The following is a 21553-nucleotide window of genomic DNA, read 5'->3' on the forward strand; positions in this document are numbered from 1 at the left end:
AAATTTGAGAAATATTTCACATGACATTAATGTGAAGACGCTGAAATCTGGAAATGTGACAAAGCTTTCAATAATTCAATGGGCCATCAACCCTTGTAAGAAAGGAGATGTTTTATTATACAGTTTCCCATCATTACAATAGGGTTTGTTGGCTCTGTGGGAGAAAATGAGGAGAACAGGAAGGATGGTCATTATTTTAGGGCCAAGCAAATTGCTTTCAGAATATGTGAATTTGTCACAAATGGTCCCTCTTGAAATATTCCGTACTCCATGAAAACTATAGCAAATGGCTTTAAGGATTTAACCTCCATAACAATCAAATGCTGCTAGATGAATGTTCTTGAAAATGCATTTCCCTTTTCAAGTCACTATTTGTCATTTGCATCAGTAAGCATTAGTGGTTAACACGAAGCACACATGAAGACAAAGGAGATATAAACTCCTTTCTGTGCTTGCAAATATTGCCCCAAGAACACGTTTACACGTTTACATGTTGCTTATGAGTGCATTTCACACTACTTGTGGATTATGATTGTATTTTAAGGCTTGTATGAATGTCCTGCTTAATATAATGTTTGTGTCATCAATGCAAATCAACTGGATTATACTTTTAAATAAAACACGTGAACTTCAACCAGTAAAATGACTCTTTGGCTAGCTTTTGCTACAGCCTATGTCAATGAGCGTTAGCATTCTAGCTAACAACTGATGCATCCAAAATAGTTATTTTGCAAAGATCACAACTAAATGTAATCTTATCAACAGTTCAAGCAAAAATCAAAACATCATTGTAAGCATATGAGAACCCATAAAAGTTCTTTTGTTTCAAAGTAATACAAATGGCGATGGTTTGCTTACTGCAGCCAAGAGTCGCGTGCATCAGTGAGTGACGTCAGTGTGTCGTGAACTGGAAAAGGGTCTATACAGAGATTCAAATAAAGACCCATACCTCACTCATATTCTGAATGTTCTTGAAAACGTATTTTCCTTTTTCAACTCAATATTTATCATTTGCAACAGCGAGAATTTGTATTTAATTTTTAACATTAACACGAACCCAGTCCCCAATAACCAGTCTCTGGAATGATCACCACTGAGAGGACAATTGATGCTAATCTGATGCTCTAGATTCTAGGGGAATTCTTTGATGTTACCTGACACCATTGTGGTTCTAGTTGATTTAGCATGGATTGCAGTGATATGTACCCTACTGTATATCTTGCTCGTGTTTCAGCCTCACACGTGACTCCCTTTCAAACAGAGAAGAATGGCATTAACAGAGAGCTGGAACCATCCACTTAAGTAGTTTAGCGATGGCTTTGAAAATACTGAGAGAGGAATGCTACCTCAGAGGATATTGCAATTGTCCTCCGTGTGAAGGGGGTAGTGCAGTTGTCAAAGCAAGTAAACGGTTGTACAAAGAGATCGAATGCAGAGCTGTGCTGGACTGGGAGCAACGCCACCATTTCCACTCACGTAGAAAATATCATTACAACGAATGCCAATCTCCAAGGGAGGGCTACAGACCTGAGCTCTTGGTTGCCAAATTCACAATGCAAGCTCAAATAGATACTGTAGGTATAACAGGTGAAGCTATTCTGAGTAATGAAACATAAAACCTTTATGCTAGTTAATCAAAGCAATGCGATAATTGAGACAATGACGTGTACATTGTAGAGTTGTTAATCACATAACAGTTGTGAAATGGGTTTCACAGATGCTAACTTCACAGGTACTGATTGGGAGGTGTCTATTTACAAGGTGTGAGGTAATAGCATATGTGCAGGTGACATGCAAGTTCTGCCTAGGATGGTTATGGGGTTATAGTCCTAGACACAGTAGTGAATCTATACATCTATGCAGATCTTTAAAAGCCAGACACAGTGGTGAATCTATACGTCTATGTAGATCTTTGAAAGCCAGACACAGTGGTGAATCTATATGCCTATGCAGATTTTTAAAAGCCATTGTCCATCACCCTCTTTTATCTTGTAATGTAGTTCGTATGGATTTGATTACCTGTCATTTGAATTAAAAAGCCTAATTCTCTTTTCCCTACTTTCCAAACTAATCAAGTCATGTTTCAGAGGCAATTATATGGAAGCCTCGAAAAGTATGAGTTGTGCAAAATATTCCCGGAGTGGCATCAGCTTAATTCCTTTTAACCACCACACCTGGCAAAACAAGTGAATAGGAACACAACTACGCTTGCACAAGCAATTCATAATTAGGACCTGAATAATTTGTAAGTTGACTGCGTGACCCTGGGAATCATCTAATGCATAAACAGTTTGGCGTGGGCGTCTATAACTGGCTACATCCAGATGAACCCATCTGAATAGGTCTTCTAATAGACAGCTAGAGTCCGAATTGGGGGTACGCTAATGTAGTGAGCTTGATCTAATGACAGTTACACTTATTTTATCTCCTCCATCATAGGGTGATCAGTCCTCAAAACAATATTGGTAACTTAAATATATTTGAAACTTTTTCTATTAATTATTCTACATAAATTGAGGTTGAGCAAGTTTTAAAAAATACGGAGGCACGCAGAGGATGCTGATAATGGTGGAGAACAGCGACATATCAAAAGCATAGACATGACCTGAGGTGGCAGAGTCAAGGGAATTAAAAGAGCAAAAAGCAGCAACAATTGAACCTTGGGGAATGCCATTTCTTCTTTAATGCAAGGGCTAGGATGAAGTACATGTAATGCCTTTCGCTAGCCCAGGCATGACGAACACAGTTAAATACTGTGTTTGCTTTCTCTGAGTCAGGTGGAGTCCTGGTAGATCCACTCAGACAGCACACAGGTCAAAAGGGGTGACTGGAGGGGAGAATGTTCACATCAACTTAACATCCATTTCCACACTATTGTCCTCCTGAAATTCAAGTCTGGTATTGTGTCGGAAATATGCAACAGAAATGACATGCCAACTTGTCATTATGTTGATTTGATTAAAGCATAGATGATAGAAACGTCTTTCTGTATCAAAGTTGTATTGGATTATTTGATACTTGGGGCGCAAGTCAGACAGGAATTATAATTGAGTTATTTTAATATAAAAGTACACAATTCTTCCTCGAAGGAAAGGCATTCTGCAGACCTCTATTTTAGGTTAATTAGGTCTGGTTGCATTCCCTTGTCCTTCATAGATGCTTTAAATGTTTACCTATTATCTCACTGCAGCATGGCATGTGTTAGCAGCAGACTGGCTGATTATATTTAGGTCTTGGTACCAAAATGAACACTGAGGGATTTAAAGGTTCTAGCTGTGCCCTTTAACAACCCTGGAGCATTGGACTAAACAGATTTCTCTTTAGAATAGATACAAAGGAGAAAACTATGTTAGCACACAGCATTAGATATTAATACATTTTGTTAATGTACGCTCTAATCTGTACTATACTGCTGTTCTCTGTAGAGGGCTACTTTATGCCCCATTTGAGTTTGGAAATGTTTTGTCTAAAGGGTATAGTGCCCTTCGGCTGCATAGTTCCAGCCTGTCACATTGTGTCTCGTTCAGTCTGGCTGAACCCTCTCATCTTCCTGCATCTCCTCAGAACTGAAGGCTCTTGTTAAGCACAAAGCTTGTAAAAGTCACCGAACACAGACTTTTATTCAGCATTTACTCAGCGTGGTGTTTAAGTTTATCTCACATCCTGTGAAGTGGCCCTCGACTCCTCAGTTACCTCAGTATCAGTGGGTTGGTGTTCTCCGCCTCGCTGCCGTCCGTGACCGTTTACCCAGTGACACGAGCATTATAACTTGTGAAGGTCCGCAATGGTCTTCTGGGATCTCTGGCAGGCAACCAAGTGAACCACCCCGGACTGCCCATGGTTGCTACAGCACGCTTCACCAAAGACAGTGCTTATCTGAGGAAGCAGAGAAAATCCATCAGCCCTAAACTCTATTTAAAGGCAGCAAGTGGTACTGTAGGCCTACTCCTCCTATGATTGTGGTGAAAAGAGTATACAACTATCCAAATGACATCATCATTGTGCGCCATATAGATTCGGTCTATATGCCCCCTTCAACAATACTATATGTATTCCCCTACACATTCATACCACTGTGGGTGAATCCTACTTTATTGCAAATGTGGCTCTTGGTTGTGGTATACAATGAACCATGGGTGATCTGCGTCCTCTGCAGGTAGATTGGTGTGAGCCTCACGGTGATACATGCGTTCGGTTCTGCTCGCTCATCTCCATGCTGAAAGTCTGTGAGCTGCAGTCCAACAATAATGACGGAGAATGGGTGATAAAACGCAGCAATGTTGAACCTCCGGCCTCTTCCCACGGGAGATTTACTTAGATAAGGTGGCTCATCCGCCCTGTTCCTCCCCCATCCCCCTTCACCAACACATAAAAACCCCCAGTCTCATTACCGCCTGTCTGCAGGCCAAATCCCTCAGCCCTTGGGGCCCTTTTATATTGTCACCCCCCCCCCCCCCATTCAGCCACCACCGATAGATATATAATTCCAGATTATACCTTTGCACGCTGTTATGGTTTTGGGAGCTGCATCACTGGGTGGGAAATGGTGGATGTGTGTGGGGAGGCAAACTATTCTGCTGGGGAGTAGAGATTAAATGGAGAATTGATCGAGCTCTTGCAATCCATGTGAAAAAGCAAACTACCTCCCTGTGGTCAGTGTTTTTTATTTATTTATTTAACCAACCAAGCTATTTCTTGGCTGTTTGAACAAACTGCTGTGTGCTTTAGGTTGGTGCCTGCTATGTGTCGAGCTATGCAAAGACCGTTGCTTTCACAATATCCTACCACCTGACCCTTCTTGAGAGGTAGCTTGAAGGAACAGCACAGTATTGCTGCACCCAAAGCATGACGTTCTATGGAAGATCCTTACTGTCATAGTGCTGTCTATCACTATGTAACAATGAACCACATTTTGGAAGTAGCAAGACTCTCTGCAGGATTCCTACTGTTCAAATAATAGATTTAATAATAATAGATTTATACAGTTCTTTTCATTACAGTGAATAAAGCATCTCAAAACAAAACAAAAATGAAGTTACTAATTATTAATGAAGATATATATATAGTTAATGTCGGGCTAGATCGAGGGTCATGTGAAGGGTGACAGATGGAGGAGAAGGAACACACAGTCCTTGAGCTGGTCCCGCTGCTCCCCGCAAACGCCACCTGTGTCTGGGCTCGGCAGGGGCCGCCGTCACCGCCCTCGCAGTCCTTCAGAAAGGACAGCAACCTTCTTACACACGCACAGGCACACACACACACGCACACTCACAGGCATACACACACACACACACACACACACACACACACACACACACACACACACACACACACACACACACACACACACACACACACACACACACACACACACACACACACACACACACACACACACACACACAAAAGAACACACAGACACAAAAGAACACACAGACATAAAGGAACACACAGACATAAAGGAACACACAGACGTAAAGGAACACACAGACGTAAAGGAACACACAGACATAAAGGAACACACAGACATAAAGGAACACACAGACTTAAAGGAACACACAGACTTAAAGGAACACACAGACATAAAGGAACACACAGACATAAAGGAACACACAGACATAAAGCAACACACAGACATAAAGGAACACACAGACATAAAGGAACACACAGACTTAAAGGAACACACAGACGTAAAGGAACACACAGACGTAAAGGAACACACAGACTTAAAGGAACACACAGACATAAAGGAACACACAGACTTAAAGGAACACACAGACGTAAAGGAACACACAGACGTAAAGGAACACACAGACGTAAAGGTACACACAGATATAAAGGAAACACACAGACATACACACTTAGTGGTGCATATACAGTGCTATCGGAAAGTATTCAGAGCCCTTGAGTTTTTCCACATTTTGTTACGTTACAGCCTTATTCCAAAATTGATTTTATTTTGAAACAATCCACAGCATTCTACACACAATATCCCATAATGACAAAGCAAAAACAGGTTTCTAGAACATTTAGCAAATTTATTCAACAGAAATGCCTTATTTACATAAGTATTCAGACCGTTTGCTATGAGACTCGAAATTGAGCTCAGGCGCATCCTGTTTCCACTGATCGTCCCTGAGATGTTTCTACAACTTAGTTGGAGTCCACCTGTGGTAAATTCGATTGATTGGACATGATTTGGAAAGGCACACACCTGTCTATATAAGGTCCCATAGTTGAAGGTGCATGTCAGAGAAAAAAACAAGCCATGCGGTCGAAGGAATTGTCCTTAGAGCTCCGAGACAGCATTGTGTCGAGGCACAGATCTGGGGAAGGGTACCACAACATTTCTGCAGCATTGGCGGTCCCTAGAACACAGAGGCCTCCATCATTCTTAAATTGAAGAAGTTTGGAACCACAAAGATTCTTGCTATAGCTGGCCTCCCTGCCAAATTAGCAATCGGGGGAAAAGGGCCTTGGTCAGGCAGGTGACTAAGAACCCGATGGTAACACTGACAGAGCTCCAGAGTTCCTCTGTGGAGATGGGAGAACTTTCCAGAAAGACAACCATCTCTGCAGCACTCCACAAATCAGGCCTTTAGGGTAGAGGGGCCAGACGGAAGCTACTCCTAAGTAAAAGGCATGACTGCCATCTTGTATTTTCCCAAAGGGCACCTAAAGACTCTCAGACCATGAGAAACAAGATTCTCTGTTCTGATGAAACCAAGATTGAACTCTTTGGCCTGGATGCCAAGCGTCACATCTGGAGGAAACCTGGCACCATCCCTATGGTGAATCATGGGGGTGGCAGGATCATGCTGTGGAGATGTTTTTCAGCGGCAGGGGCTGGGAGACTAGTCAGGATCGAGGCAAAGGATGGATGGGGCAAAGTACAGATGGATCCTTAATGAAAACCTGCTCCAGAGCGCTCAGGTCCTCAGACATGGGGCGAAGGTTCACCTTCCAACAGGACAACGACCCTAAGCACACAGCCAAGACAACGCAGGAGTGGCTTCGGGACAAGTCTATGAATGTCCTTGAGTTGCCCAGCCAGAGCCTGGACTTGAACCCAATCTGAAAATACATGTGCAGCAGTGCTCCCTATTCAACCTGACAGAGCTTGAGAGGATCTGCACAGAAGAATGTGAGAAACTCCCGAAATACAGGTGAGCCAAGCTTGTAGCGTCACACCCAAGAAGACTCGATGCTGTAATCGCTGCCAAAGGTGCTTCAGCAAAGTACTGAGTAAAGGGTCTGAATACTTTTGTAAATGTAATATTTCCATATATTTTATTTTTATAAATGTGCAAAAATGTCTTAAACCTGTTTTCTCTTTGTCATTATAGGGTATTGTGTGTAGATTGATGATGGGAAAAATGGTTTAATACATTTTAGAATATGGCTGTAATGTGACAAAATGTGTCAGCTTAGGGATTTGAACTTACAACCTTTCAGTTACTAGTCCAATGCTCTAACCACTAGGCTACCCTGCCGCCCAAGCACTGTACATGGACAGGAGTGCCATTGGCAGGAACGGAGAATCCCACACAACCCACTCACAAACACATACATAGTCACATTCTGACAAGAGTGGTACATTTTGTTCTCTGCCAGTAACACCCACACGGAGCCACCTCCAAACACCCACACACAACAGGAGGTTGGGGGTACCTTAATTGGAGAGGACGAGCTTGTGATAATGGCTGGAGCGGAATTGGTTGAATTGTATCATATACATCAACCATGTGTTTCCATGTGTTTATTCCATTCCATTTGCTCCATTCCGGTCATTATTTTGAGCCATCCTCCCCTCAACAGCCTCCTCCGCCACACACACACAAGCAAAAGACAGCTACTGTGTACTCACACACACACGCACACACACACACACACACACGTACACACACACGCACACTCACACACACACACACACCCTGTCAAGTGTGCCATTTCATCCACTCTTCCAATCACTCTCACACTCTCCACCAAGTCCACTGCATGTCTTTACGTAACACGGCACATTTTAGGCCAACACGTGACCTTGCTCATCCACAACTTCAGATTCTCCTGATCCCTTTCAATTTCAACTCATTGTGTACGATGCACACTCACTCCTTTCACCATTAAAAATTGACCCTCTGGACTGAACTGAGGAGACCCTTTTAAGCTCTGTTGAGTTGGCGCCCGTTAGCGGCTGTTAACTGGCCGCACACACAGACTCCTCTCAGTAAATGCGGCCGAAAGGCCTCAGCAACCAGACCGCTTCCATTAGCACTTAGGCTACACAGCTGGTAGGGAGTGGCACCCCTATGACTAAAGGGAGGGTGGCTGTCTCATGCTGTTCCGCTGCAACTTTGTCACAATCAGATGAGTTAATTGGCCTGGGGAGCTGAGATTAAGCGTACGGTGTGATGGGAGAAGAGGAACAGAACAGCGTTGCGAAGAGAAAATGGTATTAATTAAAAGCCGATAACGTTCAGGTGCCATCGTCAACAGAAATCAAGACAAGCAAGGCTGAGAATATACAGTATACCTATTGAAGTTGTTTTGTCGGAAGCCAGGGTTTCCATGAAGATTTTCTGACTTATTAACAGCCAAGGGCCAGGAAAGGGCCATATTGTGTGAAATCAATTCTAATTACAACATTGCACACACAGAGATGGTAAAACCATGACAAAATAATGTATTTAGGATTTAACTTGACTGTGTGATAGAGTTGTCTGTCACTATGTAACAATGAACCACATGTTGGAAGTAGCAAGACTCTGTGCATGATTTCTATTTTCCAGCTGATGATAATAATAAAAATAATAATAATAGTAGATTTATATCGTTATTTTCATTACAGTACATGAAGAATCTCAAAACAAATGTGTGTGCAAGTTGGAAACATCTTCCCAGGCGTCTGGCAACCGCGGAGAGTGTTCACTCAAACGTCTGTGGTACCACACACGCTGGAGGGAGATCAGTGACAGGGGCTCTTACCTTGTAGAGAAGTTCAATACATTGTTGAGATGGGATATTCTTTATTCTGACCTTGAGTGAAAATATTAGTTAGAGTGAAATATTTGTTCCCCACGATGCCTCAATGTTTTTTTGTCCTTTGTCGAATGATCTCTGTAGAAGTCACTGCAACGAGTCTGATCATCAATACAGCTCATCACAGCCTTGCCTTTTCATCAGTTCTCTAAAAGTAACTGTGTTCTTCAGCCGTGAATGTATTACATTACAAGGGTTTTTGTAGAAAGGTCAATCGTTTTATGGCCTCATTCAGATTTAGATTTGTATTCAGCTTGCTTCCAAATGGCTTACATTTAAAGACACAATGTAACATCACACCCCACTCATTATACAATGAATACAGTGGACCACAATTGGAAATGGAAGCATCTAAGGGTTACAATATTATAGGTGGGGGGGGGGGATTGTGCAGTTTTGAACAGATCATTTTTCATTACAAATCTATGTGGTCTCCAATGCAAAGGAGAGAAACTCCATTTAATTTAATTCACCACTACTTCACCCCTACGTGTAACGTATCATCAGAATTGGTGCTGAGTGGCACGTTATACGACATCCACTGTTGAATGAAACTGTTGAGACTGACGTGTGAAGCAACGAGGAGACCTCAAATGACCCTTTGTGAGATGTCGACAAAACCTAGTCCAAGTCGTTTGTTTGCTATGCTAACTCGCTAATGAAACACCAAATTTGACAGTGTGTTTATGAATGAACGCTCTCTTCTCAGGACGAGGTGCTATAGTCTTGCCTAACTCCTGCTTGCCAGCATCAGAATGCATGGTGGAGAGTAGCCAGCGACCCCGAAGGTCATGGCAGGCAATCTCATACATTTCGGGTTGAAACCAGATGGCCGTGTGTTCTCTTCCTCCTCTGGAGAGCTGGGTGCAGCCTGGCTTGTCGGAACTTTACACAGATTGGATCAAGACAGCGGGACTAATGCTGAAAGAGTAAGCCTTTTGGACCGGGAAAGGTTCGTGAAGGATGGGGTGTGGTGGAGCCATCTCCACTGCATCTTCCTCTGTCATCAGGGAGGCCCAGTTCTCATTAAAATACATTTCCAGCAAGTTGGGGCATGAGCGGTGTGGTGTGTGAGGGTGTCTGGGTATCCATGGGCGGCCGTGAGAGAGAGAGAGCGAGAGCACAGGCATGGGTCCAGCCGTTGGAGGAGAGTATGTGAAGTTTCCGTACTGAATACACAATGTCTCATGCCTCGACACGCTCCGTGTCAGACCTCCATGTGAGGAGAATACACATTGGAGCAGCCCTCTGCAATCTGACTCTCACTCAAAATGGAGTATTCGACTTTTACATCTTTTAAAGTTATGTAGACATTCTTTAATCTATTATTCGTGAGTGTATTTTGCTGAAATGTGTGGTCTTGATTTTAGGAAAATACACAAGCATCCTTTTCAGGGACATCAAAAATGTAGCAAAGTGGATTTGTTTAATTTTATAGTGTAAGTGATCTGACTGTCCTAGTGTGATTTGTTTGTCATAATGCTCAGAGCCGCTGGCATAGTGTCAGGTTAGCAGGTTAAGCAAACCGCTTAATTATGACGAGAGGAACACTTTCCAAAAAGTTGGGAAGGAAAACATGCTCACGTCCCAGATGTGATCTATATGACCTGTCACCACTTCAGCCAAATGTCTGCACAGAATAAAGCATTAGATGTTAATCAACTCCCCTCTTCTCCATTTATAATAACTGCCTGTGTTTTTGTCTTCATGTTCTCTTTTCCTTCCCAATAGTCCAAAATGTCAACATACAGTATGTAAATGTCCATCTGCTTGGTCAATGCAGAGTATGCATGAGCAATTGGTCTCTGAGGTAATGCCTATTCACTGGGCTTTTGGCGAGTCTGTCCAGCCTCTTTTCACTTCGGAATAGAAGTGATCCGGTGACGCACTCCAGGGCTACGGTATATTCCGTAATAAAATCCAGATGTCATTGAATAAGACCTCATTGAATAAGACTTCTCTGTGCTCTTTTTTCTAGCATATCTAACAAGCCCGGCCAGGGGTAGAGATCAATGAGAGGATGTCCTATTATCTGCTTATTATCAGCTATCTTCAAATCCTGCCACAGAACTCCAAGCCATAAAAAAAGACCTTTGTTCTCAAGTCTTGACCCACTGTCCAGTTGGAACATTTGTGTGTAGCTCAGCCTCTGACAGAGATAGCCATGGTCGAAGAGTCCAACGCAAAGCCCATCAAAAGGAAATCATTTAGAGGGTCTTTAAATGGGTTCACGTTCGGAGTTGTTGTTTCCTCTGTTTTCAATACTGTACTGTGGGTTCCCTCATAACAGACCCATGACTGACATGTCTTCCCCCCCTTTCGTTCACCTCTAAAGGAGCTACCAAAGACATGGGGAAAATGCTGGGTGGGGAAGAGGCTGAGAAGGATCCTGATGCAGAGAAAAAGGAGGAGGAAAGACAAGAGGCACTTCGGCAACAGGAGGAGGAGAGGAAGGCAAAATATGCAAAAATGGAATCGGAGAGAGAAAACGTCCGACAGGGCATCAGGGATAAGGTAAAAATGTAATCCTGTTAAATTATGAATCTTATTTAAATATATTCAATCCCATTGCAAGTTTCATACTCAAATGTGATTGCCTCCCGAAGCAAAACTCATGCATACATTATCACTGTGTGTGTGTGTGTGTGTGTGTGTGTGTGTGTGTGTGTGTGTGTGTGTGTGTGTGTGTGTGTGTGTGTGTGTGTGTGTGTGTGTGTGTGTGTTTATGTGTATGTCTGTCTGTCTGTCTGTGCATAAACAAACAATGCACTATGCTTGTTAAATTCCTATTTGATAATTATTTCCATGTCATCCAATGTTGAAAATCTGGTAGCTTGGTTCAGTAGCGGTGTCTTTTGAGCCTGGCAAGAAAAGAGTGTCTTGATATAACCTCAGAGAAACATGCTTTAGAGTTGGAGAATTAGCCGTGAGCTTGAGTGAGTCATGAGAGCCCTTGCTTTGGAGAGAGACAGAAATGACAAAGTGAAGCTTCAGCAAGTGTTGGAAACCGAAGACTGTGGAGACTGACTAAATGTCTTCTTAGCAAAGACTAATTTCTCAAGCAAGATTTTATCTAGGACTGTCTGGGAGTGGTCTGAGTGGGGAGGGGAAAACTGAAAACTAGCTGTTATTGGCAGAGGTTTGGAACTCTTTATTGGTCTATTCAAGTGGAACTGACAGCATTTTAGCAATTTGAAATCTTATTCAAATCTGTTCATATAGACCCCCAGGAAGAATATGACAAGCAAGCACTCATGGTCATTTTCATGTATTTCAAAATGTATTTAATGTTAAAATTATCTAGCAATATAGAGTGGGAAAGCAGCCATGCGCTAAGACAGTTAATAAAACCATCGGTCTTGTCCAGGAGTCTACATGGACCGATGCGCCATAGCCAATCAGAGCTACAGTAGACCTATATGCAAAAACCTAGACCTATATCTATCCTACCATGCCTTTCTAAGGTCTTCGAAAGCCAAGTCAACAAACAGATTACCGACCATTTCGAATCTCACCATACCTTCTCTGCTATGCAATCTGGTTTCAGAGCTGGTCATGGGTGCACCTCAGCCACGCTCAAGGTCCTAAACGATATCTTAACCGCCATCGATAAGAAACATTACTGTGCAGCCGTGTTCATTGATCTGGCCAAGGCTTTCGATTCTGTCAATCACCACATCCTCATCGGCAGACTCGACAGCCTTGGTTTCTCAAATGATTGCCTCGCCTGGTTCACCAACTACTTCTCTGATAGAGTTCAGTGTGTCAAATCGGAGGGTCTGCTGTCCGGACCTCTGGCAGTCTCTATGGGGGTGCCACAGGGTTCAATTCTTGGACCGACTCTCTTCTCTGTATACATCAATGAGGTCGCTCTTGCTGCTGGTGAGTCTCTGATCCACCTCTACGCAGACGACACCATTCTGTATACTTCTGGCCCTTCTTTGGACACTGTGTTAACAACCCTCCAGGCAAGCTTCAATGCCATACAACTCTCCTTCCGTGGCCTCCAATTGCTCTTAAATACAAGTAAAACTAAATGCATGCTCTTCAACCGATCGCTACCCGCACCTGCCCGCCTGTCCAACATCACTACTCTGGACGGCTCTGACTTAGAATACGTGGACAACTACAAATACTTAGGTGTCTGGTTAGACTGTAAACTCTCCTTCCAGACCCATATCAAATATCTCCAATCCAAAGTTAAATCTAGAATTGGCTTCCTATTTCGCAACAAAGCATCCTTCACTCATGCTGCCAAACATACCCTTGTAAAACTGACCATCCTACCAATCCTCGACTTTGGCGATGTCATTTACAAAAAAGCCTCCAATACCCTACTCAACAAATTGGATGCAGTCTATCACAGTGCAATCCGTTTTGTCACCAAAGCCCCATATACTACCCACCATTGCGACCTGTACGCTCTCGTTGGCTGGCCCTCGCTTCATACTCGTCGCCAAACCCACTGGCTCCATGTCATCTACAAGACCCTGCAAGGTAAAGTCCCCCTTATCTCAGCTCACTGGTCACCATAGCATCTCCCACCTGTAGCACACGCTCCAGCAGGTATAGCTCTCTAGTCACCCCCAAAACCAATTCTTTCTTTGGCCGCCTCTCCTTCCAGTTCTCTGCTGCCAATGACTGGAACGAACTACAAAAATCTCTGAAACTGGAAACACTTATCTCCCTCACTAGCTTTAAGCACCAACTGTCAGAGCAGCTCACAGATTACTGCACCTGTTCATAGCCCACCTATATTTTAGCCCAAACAACTACCTCTTTCCCTACTGTATTTAATTAATTAATTCATTTTGCTCCTTTGCACCCCATTATTTTTATTTCTACTTTGCACATTCTTCCATTGCAAATCTACCATTCCAGTGTTTTACTTGCTATATTGTATTTACTTTGCCATCATGGCCTTTTTTTGCCTTTACCTCCCTTATCTCACCTCATTTGCTCACATCGTATATAGACTTGTTTATACTGTATTATTGACTGCCAGGGCGCAATTGTAAATGAGAACTTGTTCTCAACTTGCCTACATGGTTAAATAAAGGTTAAATAAAATAAAAAATAAAAAAAATAATCCAATTGGTACACTGGCCATTTGTTTAACCAGGCAAGTCAGTTAAGAACAAATTCTTATTTTCAATGATGGCCTAGGAACAGTGGGTTAACTGCCTTGTTCAGGGGCAGAACGACATATTTTTAGCTTGTTGGGGATTCGATCTAGCCACTAGGCTACCTGGCGCCCCATAACTTACTTTGAACTGGACTGTGTTTACAGGCAGTAGCAACAGGGTGTGTTTAGATCATTACAACGCATTCGCCAAAATACACCTGAATGGATTTCTGCAAATACATAAACACCACGGGAGTCCTATTTATCAAACAACCAAGAAAAAGGTAGGCTCTCTGTCCCTCGGTTGCCTATGCACATCAACAATAACAACAAGATCAACAAATAATGCTAGCCAGAGCAAGATTGGCTAAAATCAAAGGAGGGAACATTATTTAAACCCTCAAACCTTTTTTTTAAAATCTAGTTGACCGTCAAAATTGCACAGATGGGGAATAGTAGACTGCTCGTCCTTCTGCAGCTTGCCTGCCTAGACATGCTTGTCTTAACCCACCTTTTGACAACTGAATGGGAACTTGCCTGCCCATTTGATCGATGTCAAATACATTTGATTGACAACAAAGAGATATGCTAACTGTGGATATCGTTCAAGTTCAGTATAGCAAGCTAGCTACAGTAGTAAAGCGATTCACATTTCATGCTAGCTAACCATGACACTTGCATCTCTAGCTGTAGCAACTGAAGAATTATATGACATCATCCCAGAGGCTAGCTAAGCAATGTTATGCCTGGTGTTTTTAGCTTGCTAAATAAATAGATATGCTATCCCAGGGGTGTCAAACTCAATCAGCGCAAGGGCCATATTGAAAAAAACTAATTGAAATTGCAGGCCAGACATAACCTATTTGATTATTACTTTTTGTGCACTGCTCCGGTGCGGCCAGCCTAGGCTACTGATCAATTGTTGCTGTAATAGGCCTCCGTGTTTCTCCTTTGCATGGTGTTTTGTTGCAGGTTTAGTTTTTAGATTATTCATTGTCAAGCTTTAAAATACGAAGACAGACTGCAACATTTTAGGAGCCGAGCCGGACTGTGGGGTGTGTCTGTACACTTTCCCTCCGCTGCGCGCTGTAAACGGGACACATGGAAGCAGTGCAATTGAAGTTAAATTCACCAATTTTGACACATGTGCATTAGCTTATTAGCCACGTTATGACAGACTTGTGTTCATTGCCCTTGCTAGTTTGATTGTATTGACATTTCCAGCCTTAGTCGTCCGTTTTTGTTTAAAAAATTGAGTCAATAAAACTGAACAATGCATTTTTTTTACCTTTATTTAACCAGGCAAGTCAGTCTTGATACTCCCCATCCCGGATCCGGGATCATGAATAAAGCCTCAGGCTCATTAGCATAACGCAACGTTAACGATTTCTGAAAATCGCAAATAAAATGAAAATAATGCGCCTGCTCTCAAGCTTAGCCTTTTCTTAACAACACTGTCATCTCAGATTTTCAAAATATGCTTTTGAACCATAGCAATTCACTAATTTGTGTAAGAGTATGCAAAGCTAGCTTAGCATTTTGAGTAGCATTTAGCACGCAACATTTTCACAAAAACCAGATAACCAAATAAATAAAATCATTTACCTTTGAAGAGCTTCTGATGTTTTCAATGAGGAGACTCTCAGTTACATAGCAAATGTTCAGTTTTTCCTGAAAGAATCTTTGTGTAGGAGAAATCGCTCCGTTTTGTACATCACATTTGGCTACCGAAACAAACCGAAAATTCAGTCACCAACAACGTCAAACTTTTTCCGAATTAACTCCATAATATCGACCGAAACATGGCAAACGTTGTTTGGAATCAATCCTCAAGGTGTTTTTTCACATATCTCTTCATTGATATATCGTTCGTGGAAGCCTGCTTTCTTCTCTGAATTCCGTGGAAAAATATTTGCAGCTGAGGTTTGCGCACCAATTTCGGCGCAGGACACCGGGCGGACAACTGGTAAATGTGGTCTCTTATGGTCAATCTTCCAATGATATGCCTACAAATACGTCACGATGCTGCAGACACTTTGGGGAAACGACAGAAAGGGCAGGCTCATTCCTCTCGCATTCACAGCCATATAAGGAGACAATGGAAAACGGAGCCTCAAAAATCCTGCTGATTTCCTGGATGCCGTTTCATCTTGGTTTTGCCTGTAGCTCACGTTCTAGGGCACGCACAGAGAATATCTTTGCAGTTCTGGAAACGTCAGAGTGTTTTCTTTCCAAAGTTATCAATTATATGCATAGTCGAGCATCTTTTTGTGACAAAATATCTTGTTTAAAACGGGAACGTTTTTCATCCAAAAATGAAATAGCGTCCCCAGAGTTTCAAGAGGTTAAGAACAAATTCTTATTTTCATTGACGGCCTGGGAACAGTGGGTAAACTGCCTGTTCAGGGGCAGAACGACAGATTTGTACCTTGTCAGCTCGGGAGTTTGAACTCGCAACCTTCCGGTTACTAGTCCAACGCTCTAACCACTAGGCTACCCTGCATGCCAAATGGGTGGAGGCAGCAAGCAATGTACCAGGCCAGCGGTGATTTACAACCTGATAGCAATATTTCTTGGACTACCAAGAAATGTATTGTGGTGAATTATAGTAATCATGCATTTACAGTGCCTTGCGAAAGTATTCGGCCCCCTTGAACTGTGCGACCTTTTGCCACATTTCAGGCTTCAAACATAAAGATATAAAACTGTATTTTTTTGTGAAGAATCAACAACAAGTGGGACACAATCATGAAGTGGAACGACATTTATTGGATATTTCAAACTTTTTTAACAAATCAAAAACTGAAAAATTGGGCGTGTAAAATTATTCCACCCCTTTACTTTCAGTGCAGCAAACTCTCTCCAGAAGTTCAGTGAGGATCTCTGAATGATCCAATGTTGAACTAAATGACTAATGATGATAAATACAATCCACCTGTGTGTAATCAAGTCTCTGTATAAATGCACCTGCACTGTGATAGCATCATGAAGAACAAGGAACACACCAGGCAGGTCCCGAGATACTGTTGTGAAGAAGTTTAAAGCCGGATTTGGATACAAAAATATTTCCCAAGCTTTAAACATCCCAAGGAGCACTGTGCAAGCGATAATATTGAAATGGAAGGAGTATCAGACCACTGCAAATCTAACAAGACCTGGCCGTCCCTCTAAACTTTCAGCTCATACAAGGAGAAGACTGATCAGAGATGCAGCCAAGAGGCCCATGATCAATCTGGATGAACTGCAGAGATCTACAGCTGAGGTGGGAGACTCTGTCCATAGGACAACAATCAGTCGTATATTGCACAAATCTGGAAGAAGGTGCTCTGGTCAGATTAAACCAAAATTGAACTTTTTGGCAACAATGCAAAACGTTATGTTTGGCGTAAAAGCAACACAGCTCATCACCTTGACCATACCATCCCCACTGTCAAACATGGTGGTGGCAGCATCATGGTTTGGGCCTGATTTTCTTCATCAGGGACAGGGAAGATGGCTAAAATTGATGGGAAGATGGATGGAGCCAAATACAGGACCATTCTGGAAGAAAACCTGATGGAGTCTGCAAAAGACCTGAGACTGGGACGGAGATTTGTCTTCCAACAAGACAATGATCCAAAACATAAAGCAAAATCTACAATGGAATGGTTCAAAAATAAACATATCCAGGTGTTGGAATGGCCAAGTCAAAGTCCAGACCTGAATCCAATCGAGAATCTGTGGAAAGAACTGAAAACTGCTGTTCACAAATGCTCTCCATCCAACCTCACTGAGCTCGAGCTGTTTTGCAAGGAGGAATGGTAAAAAATTTCAGTCTCTCGATGTGCAAAACTGACAGAGACATACCCCAAGCGACTTACTGCTTTAATCGCAGCAAAAGGTTGCGCTACGAAGTATTAACTTAAGGGGGCTGAATAGTTTTGCACGCCCAATTTTTCAGTTTTTGATTTGTTAAAAAAGTTTGAAATATCCAATAAATGTCGTTCTACTTCATGATTGTGTCCCACTTGTTGTTGATTCTTCACAAAAAAATACAGTTTTATATCGTTATGTTTGAAGCCTGAAATGTGGCAAAAGGTCGCAAAGTTCAAGGGGGCCGAATAATTTCGCAAGGCACTGTAACTGCATCCATCTATTCTGCCAACTATGTCTTAATGTACATGGATCAAATATAACCTATATTTAAACCTCTTATAAAGTTGGTTTTGAAGCATAAACTGGGAATTTGATATTTTGGACTGATATGATTGTCTGTTTGTTTCATACCTCCAAAGTAGTTAAAACACTATCACCAGGCAGGCCAAAACTCCATCCCACCAAAACAGGCATCAATTTCAGGCATTATCATTTTTACAATTTCACAGTAATATTACAACCTCATAGTGTGAAAATATACACTGAATGTGCAAAACATGAAGGACACCTTCCTAATATTGAGTTGCACCCCCACTTTTGCCCCCAGAACAGCCTCGATTTGTCGTGGCACGGACTCAAAGGTGTCAAAAGCGTTCCACAGGAATGCTGGCCCATGTTGACTCCAATGCTTCCCACAGTTGTGTCAAGTTTGCTGGATGCCCTTTGGGTGGTGAACCATTATTGATACACACGGGAAACTATTGATCATGAATAACCCAGCAGTATTGCAGTTCTTGACACAAACCGGTGCGTCCAGTACCTACCCAATTCAAAAGCACTTAAATCTTTAGTCTTGCCCATTGTTACAAACCGGCTCGTAGACCATAACAAAGACAGAGAAAACACGGAGATAAATAAATAACCGAAATATATTTATTACACAAAGTAAACTATATACAAGTAACAGTGGTGTGTGTAGTGGATGCATGCATAGATGGGGATAATGAGGGGTGTTGAGAGGTGCCAAAACAAATGAACACAAAGAAGCCCCAAAATGTCACAACAAAAACAACAGTGTGTCTGCATCTCCTTGAAGTCTGGGGGGGAAAACAAGAGCAGAGAGAAAGAATACGGTCGACAGAATGGGAGAGTCGTCACAACCCCCGTTTCTCTGTACAAACTCTGTACAGTGCATTCGGAAAGTATGTAGACCTCTTGACATGTTCCACATTGTTACATTAAAGCCTTATTCTAAAATGGATTAAATAAAATACAAATCTACACACAATACCACATAATGACAAAGAGAAAACAGGTTTAGACATTTTTGCTAGTTTATTAAAAATAAACAGAAATATCTTATTTACATAAGTATTCAGACCCTTTGCTATGAGACTGGACATTGAGCTTGGGTGCATCCTGTTTCCATTGATCCTTGAGCTGTTTTTACAACTTGATTTTAGTCTACCTGTGGTAAATTCAATTGATTGGACATGATTTGGAAAGGCAGTTGTTCCCACAGTTGACAGAAAAAAACAAGGCCATGAGGTCAAAGGAATGGTCCGTAGAGCTCCGAGACAGGACTGTGTTGAAGCACAGATCTGGGGAAGGGTTCAAAAACATTTATCCAGCATTGAAGTTCCCCAAAAACACAGTGGCCTCCATTCTTTCTAGAGCTGGCCACTTGGGGGAGAAGGGCCTTGGCCTCCCTGACCAAGAATCTGATGGTCACTGACAGAGCTCTAGAGTTCCTCTGTGGAGATGGGAGAACCTTCCAGAAGAACAACCATTTCTGCAGCACTCCACCAATCAGGCCTTTATGGTAGAGTGGCCAGACTGAAGTCACTACTTAGTAAAAGACACATGACAGCCCGCTTGGAGTCTGAGACCATGAGAAACCATATTCTCTGTTCTGATGTAACCAAGATTGATCTATTTGGCATGACGGCCAAGCGTCACATCTGGAGGAAACCCTACGGTGAAGCATGGTGGTGAAGGCATCATGCTGTGGCGATGTTTTCCAGCGGCAGTGACTGGGAGACTAGTCAGGATCGAGGCAAAGAGGAACGGAGCAAAGTACAGAGAGATCCTTGATGAAAACCTGCTCCAGAGCGCCCAGGACCTCAGACTGGGGCAAAGTGTCACCTTCCAATGAGACACAAACCCAAAATATTCCTTTCATCCTCGCCTGTGAAGATGACAGTCCTCTTCAGCCATCCCACCAGCGGTGCACAGGCACTGCCGGAAACCACACACACATAACACAACAGGGACTGAGGTGGCCTGGGTGACCCCCAGTCATCACAGAGCACTGCCAGAAGTCTGTGCACACCATGTCCAAACACTAGGTCATTTGTAATTAAACCTGTGAAACCTAATCATGGCAACCCCTCCTCCCAATCCTTATGCATCTCTGTACAATAAGCTTTCAAAGACTTAAGGGCGCTCCTTGACTCTGCGTGTGATAGGCCCTAACCAAATTGTGTTTAATATGGAGCTGTTGGAGAACCTGACCAAAAATACCATCTGAATATCCTTTTGGATTCCAAACAGCGAGATAAACTGAGTCAAAGCTTTTAGCATGAACTTAATCGTGATAGACCAGAGACGATAGGCAGCAGGAAACCTAGTGGTCTAACACATCACAATGAACAGGTAACTACTACCATTCTTAGAGCGAGGTAAAGGGCCAACACAGTGAACAATCAGATACTCAAAAGGCCGGCTGACTATGGGAATAGGATACAGCGGTACCGGCTTAAAGGCTTGATTAGTTTACCCGTTAATTGACAGGTTGATGAATGTAGAAACAACCCTCTTTAACTTAGACCAAAAGAAATGTCTAAGTATGCGATTGTAGGTTTTCCTCATGCCCAGATGTCCAGGAGCATTGTCCTGGGAAGTCTTCAACACCAACTCACGAAACCTAACTGGTACAACAACTTGATTAATAGCTTCCCCCACGAAACTACTATGAGGCACCCATTCTCTCATCAGGACATCATCCTGGAGGAAATAGCCATGGGTGACATCTCCTAACTGTTTCACGGGCTCAATTTGGTCATACAACTTTGTTCAACCCGATTTCCCAAATTAAAACACTATTCCCTGAATCAGTCTCAGCAGAGAAGGGTAACACAGACAAACAACCCAGAGGCACCTGTGTCCCTCAGGATCTTCATTGGCACTGGGTTGTTACTTCCTAACAGAGACACAAATTCCTCCCGAATGAAATGTAAATAATCTGGGTCAATTGGGACTTTCACATGAACCTGGGCATGAGACCGAGTGAGAGGAGTGAATGGATGTCGGACAGGCGCTGCTAACGCCGTAGGCTTAGGTTTAATATTAGCATGAGTACTACATTTACCCTTAGCCCTGAGAAAAGGACATTTGTTTTCCAACGACCTAGATGAATGAAGCACTGCCTGTGAACACTGTCTCGGTAGGCAAGGCCCAAATCTATCCAAACACCCCACTCACTCGGTATACGGGGCTCTGCAAAGCCACCATCGTGAGTCCAAACCAACTCGT

At 42.7% G+C, this 21553-nt stretch overlaps 1 protein-coding gene across 2 annotated transcripts in view; it reads left to right on the forward strand.

Annotated features, from left to right (window-relative positions):
- Window positions 1-21553, forward strand: part of LOC135526449 (complexin-1-like) — a 63583-nt gene that overhangs the window by 32044 nt on the left and 9986 nt on the right. For both annotated transcript variants that reach the window (XM_064954831.1, XM_064954830.1), the window contains exon 3: window positions 11375-11553. In XM_064954831.1, coding sequence (XP_064810903.1) covers window positions 11375-11553 — 179 coding nt within the window. The remainder of the gene's footprint in view (window positions 1-11374; window positions 11554-21553) is intronic.

Source organism: Oncorhynchus masou, chromosome 32 (genome assembly GCF_036934945.1).
Source record: "Oncorhynchus masou masou isolate Uvic2021 chromosome 32, UVic_Omas_1.1, whole genome shotgun sequence".
NCBI classification, from domain to species: Eukaryota; Metazoa; Chordata; class Actinopteri; order Salmoniformes; family Salmonidae; genus Oncorhynchus; species Oncorhynchus masou.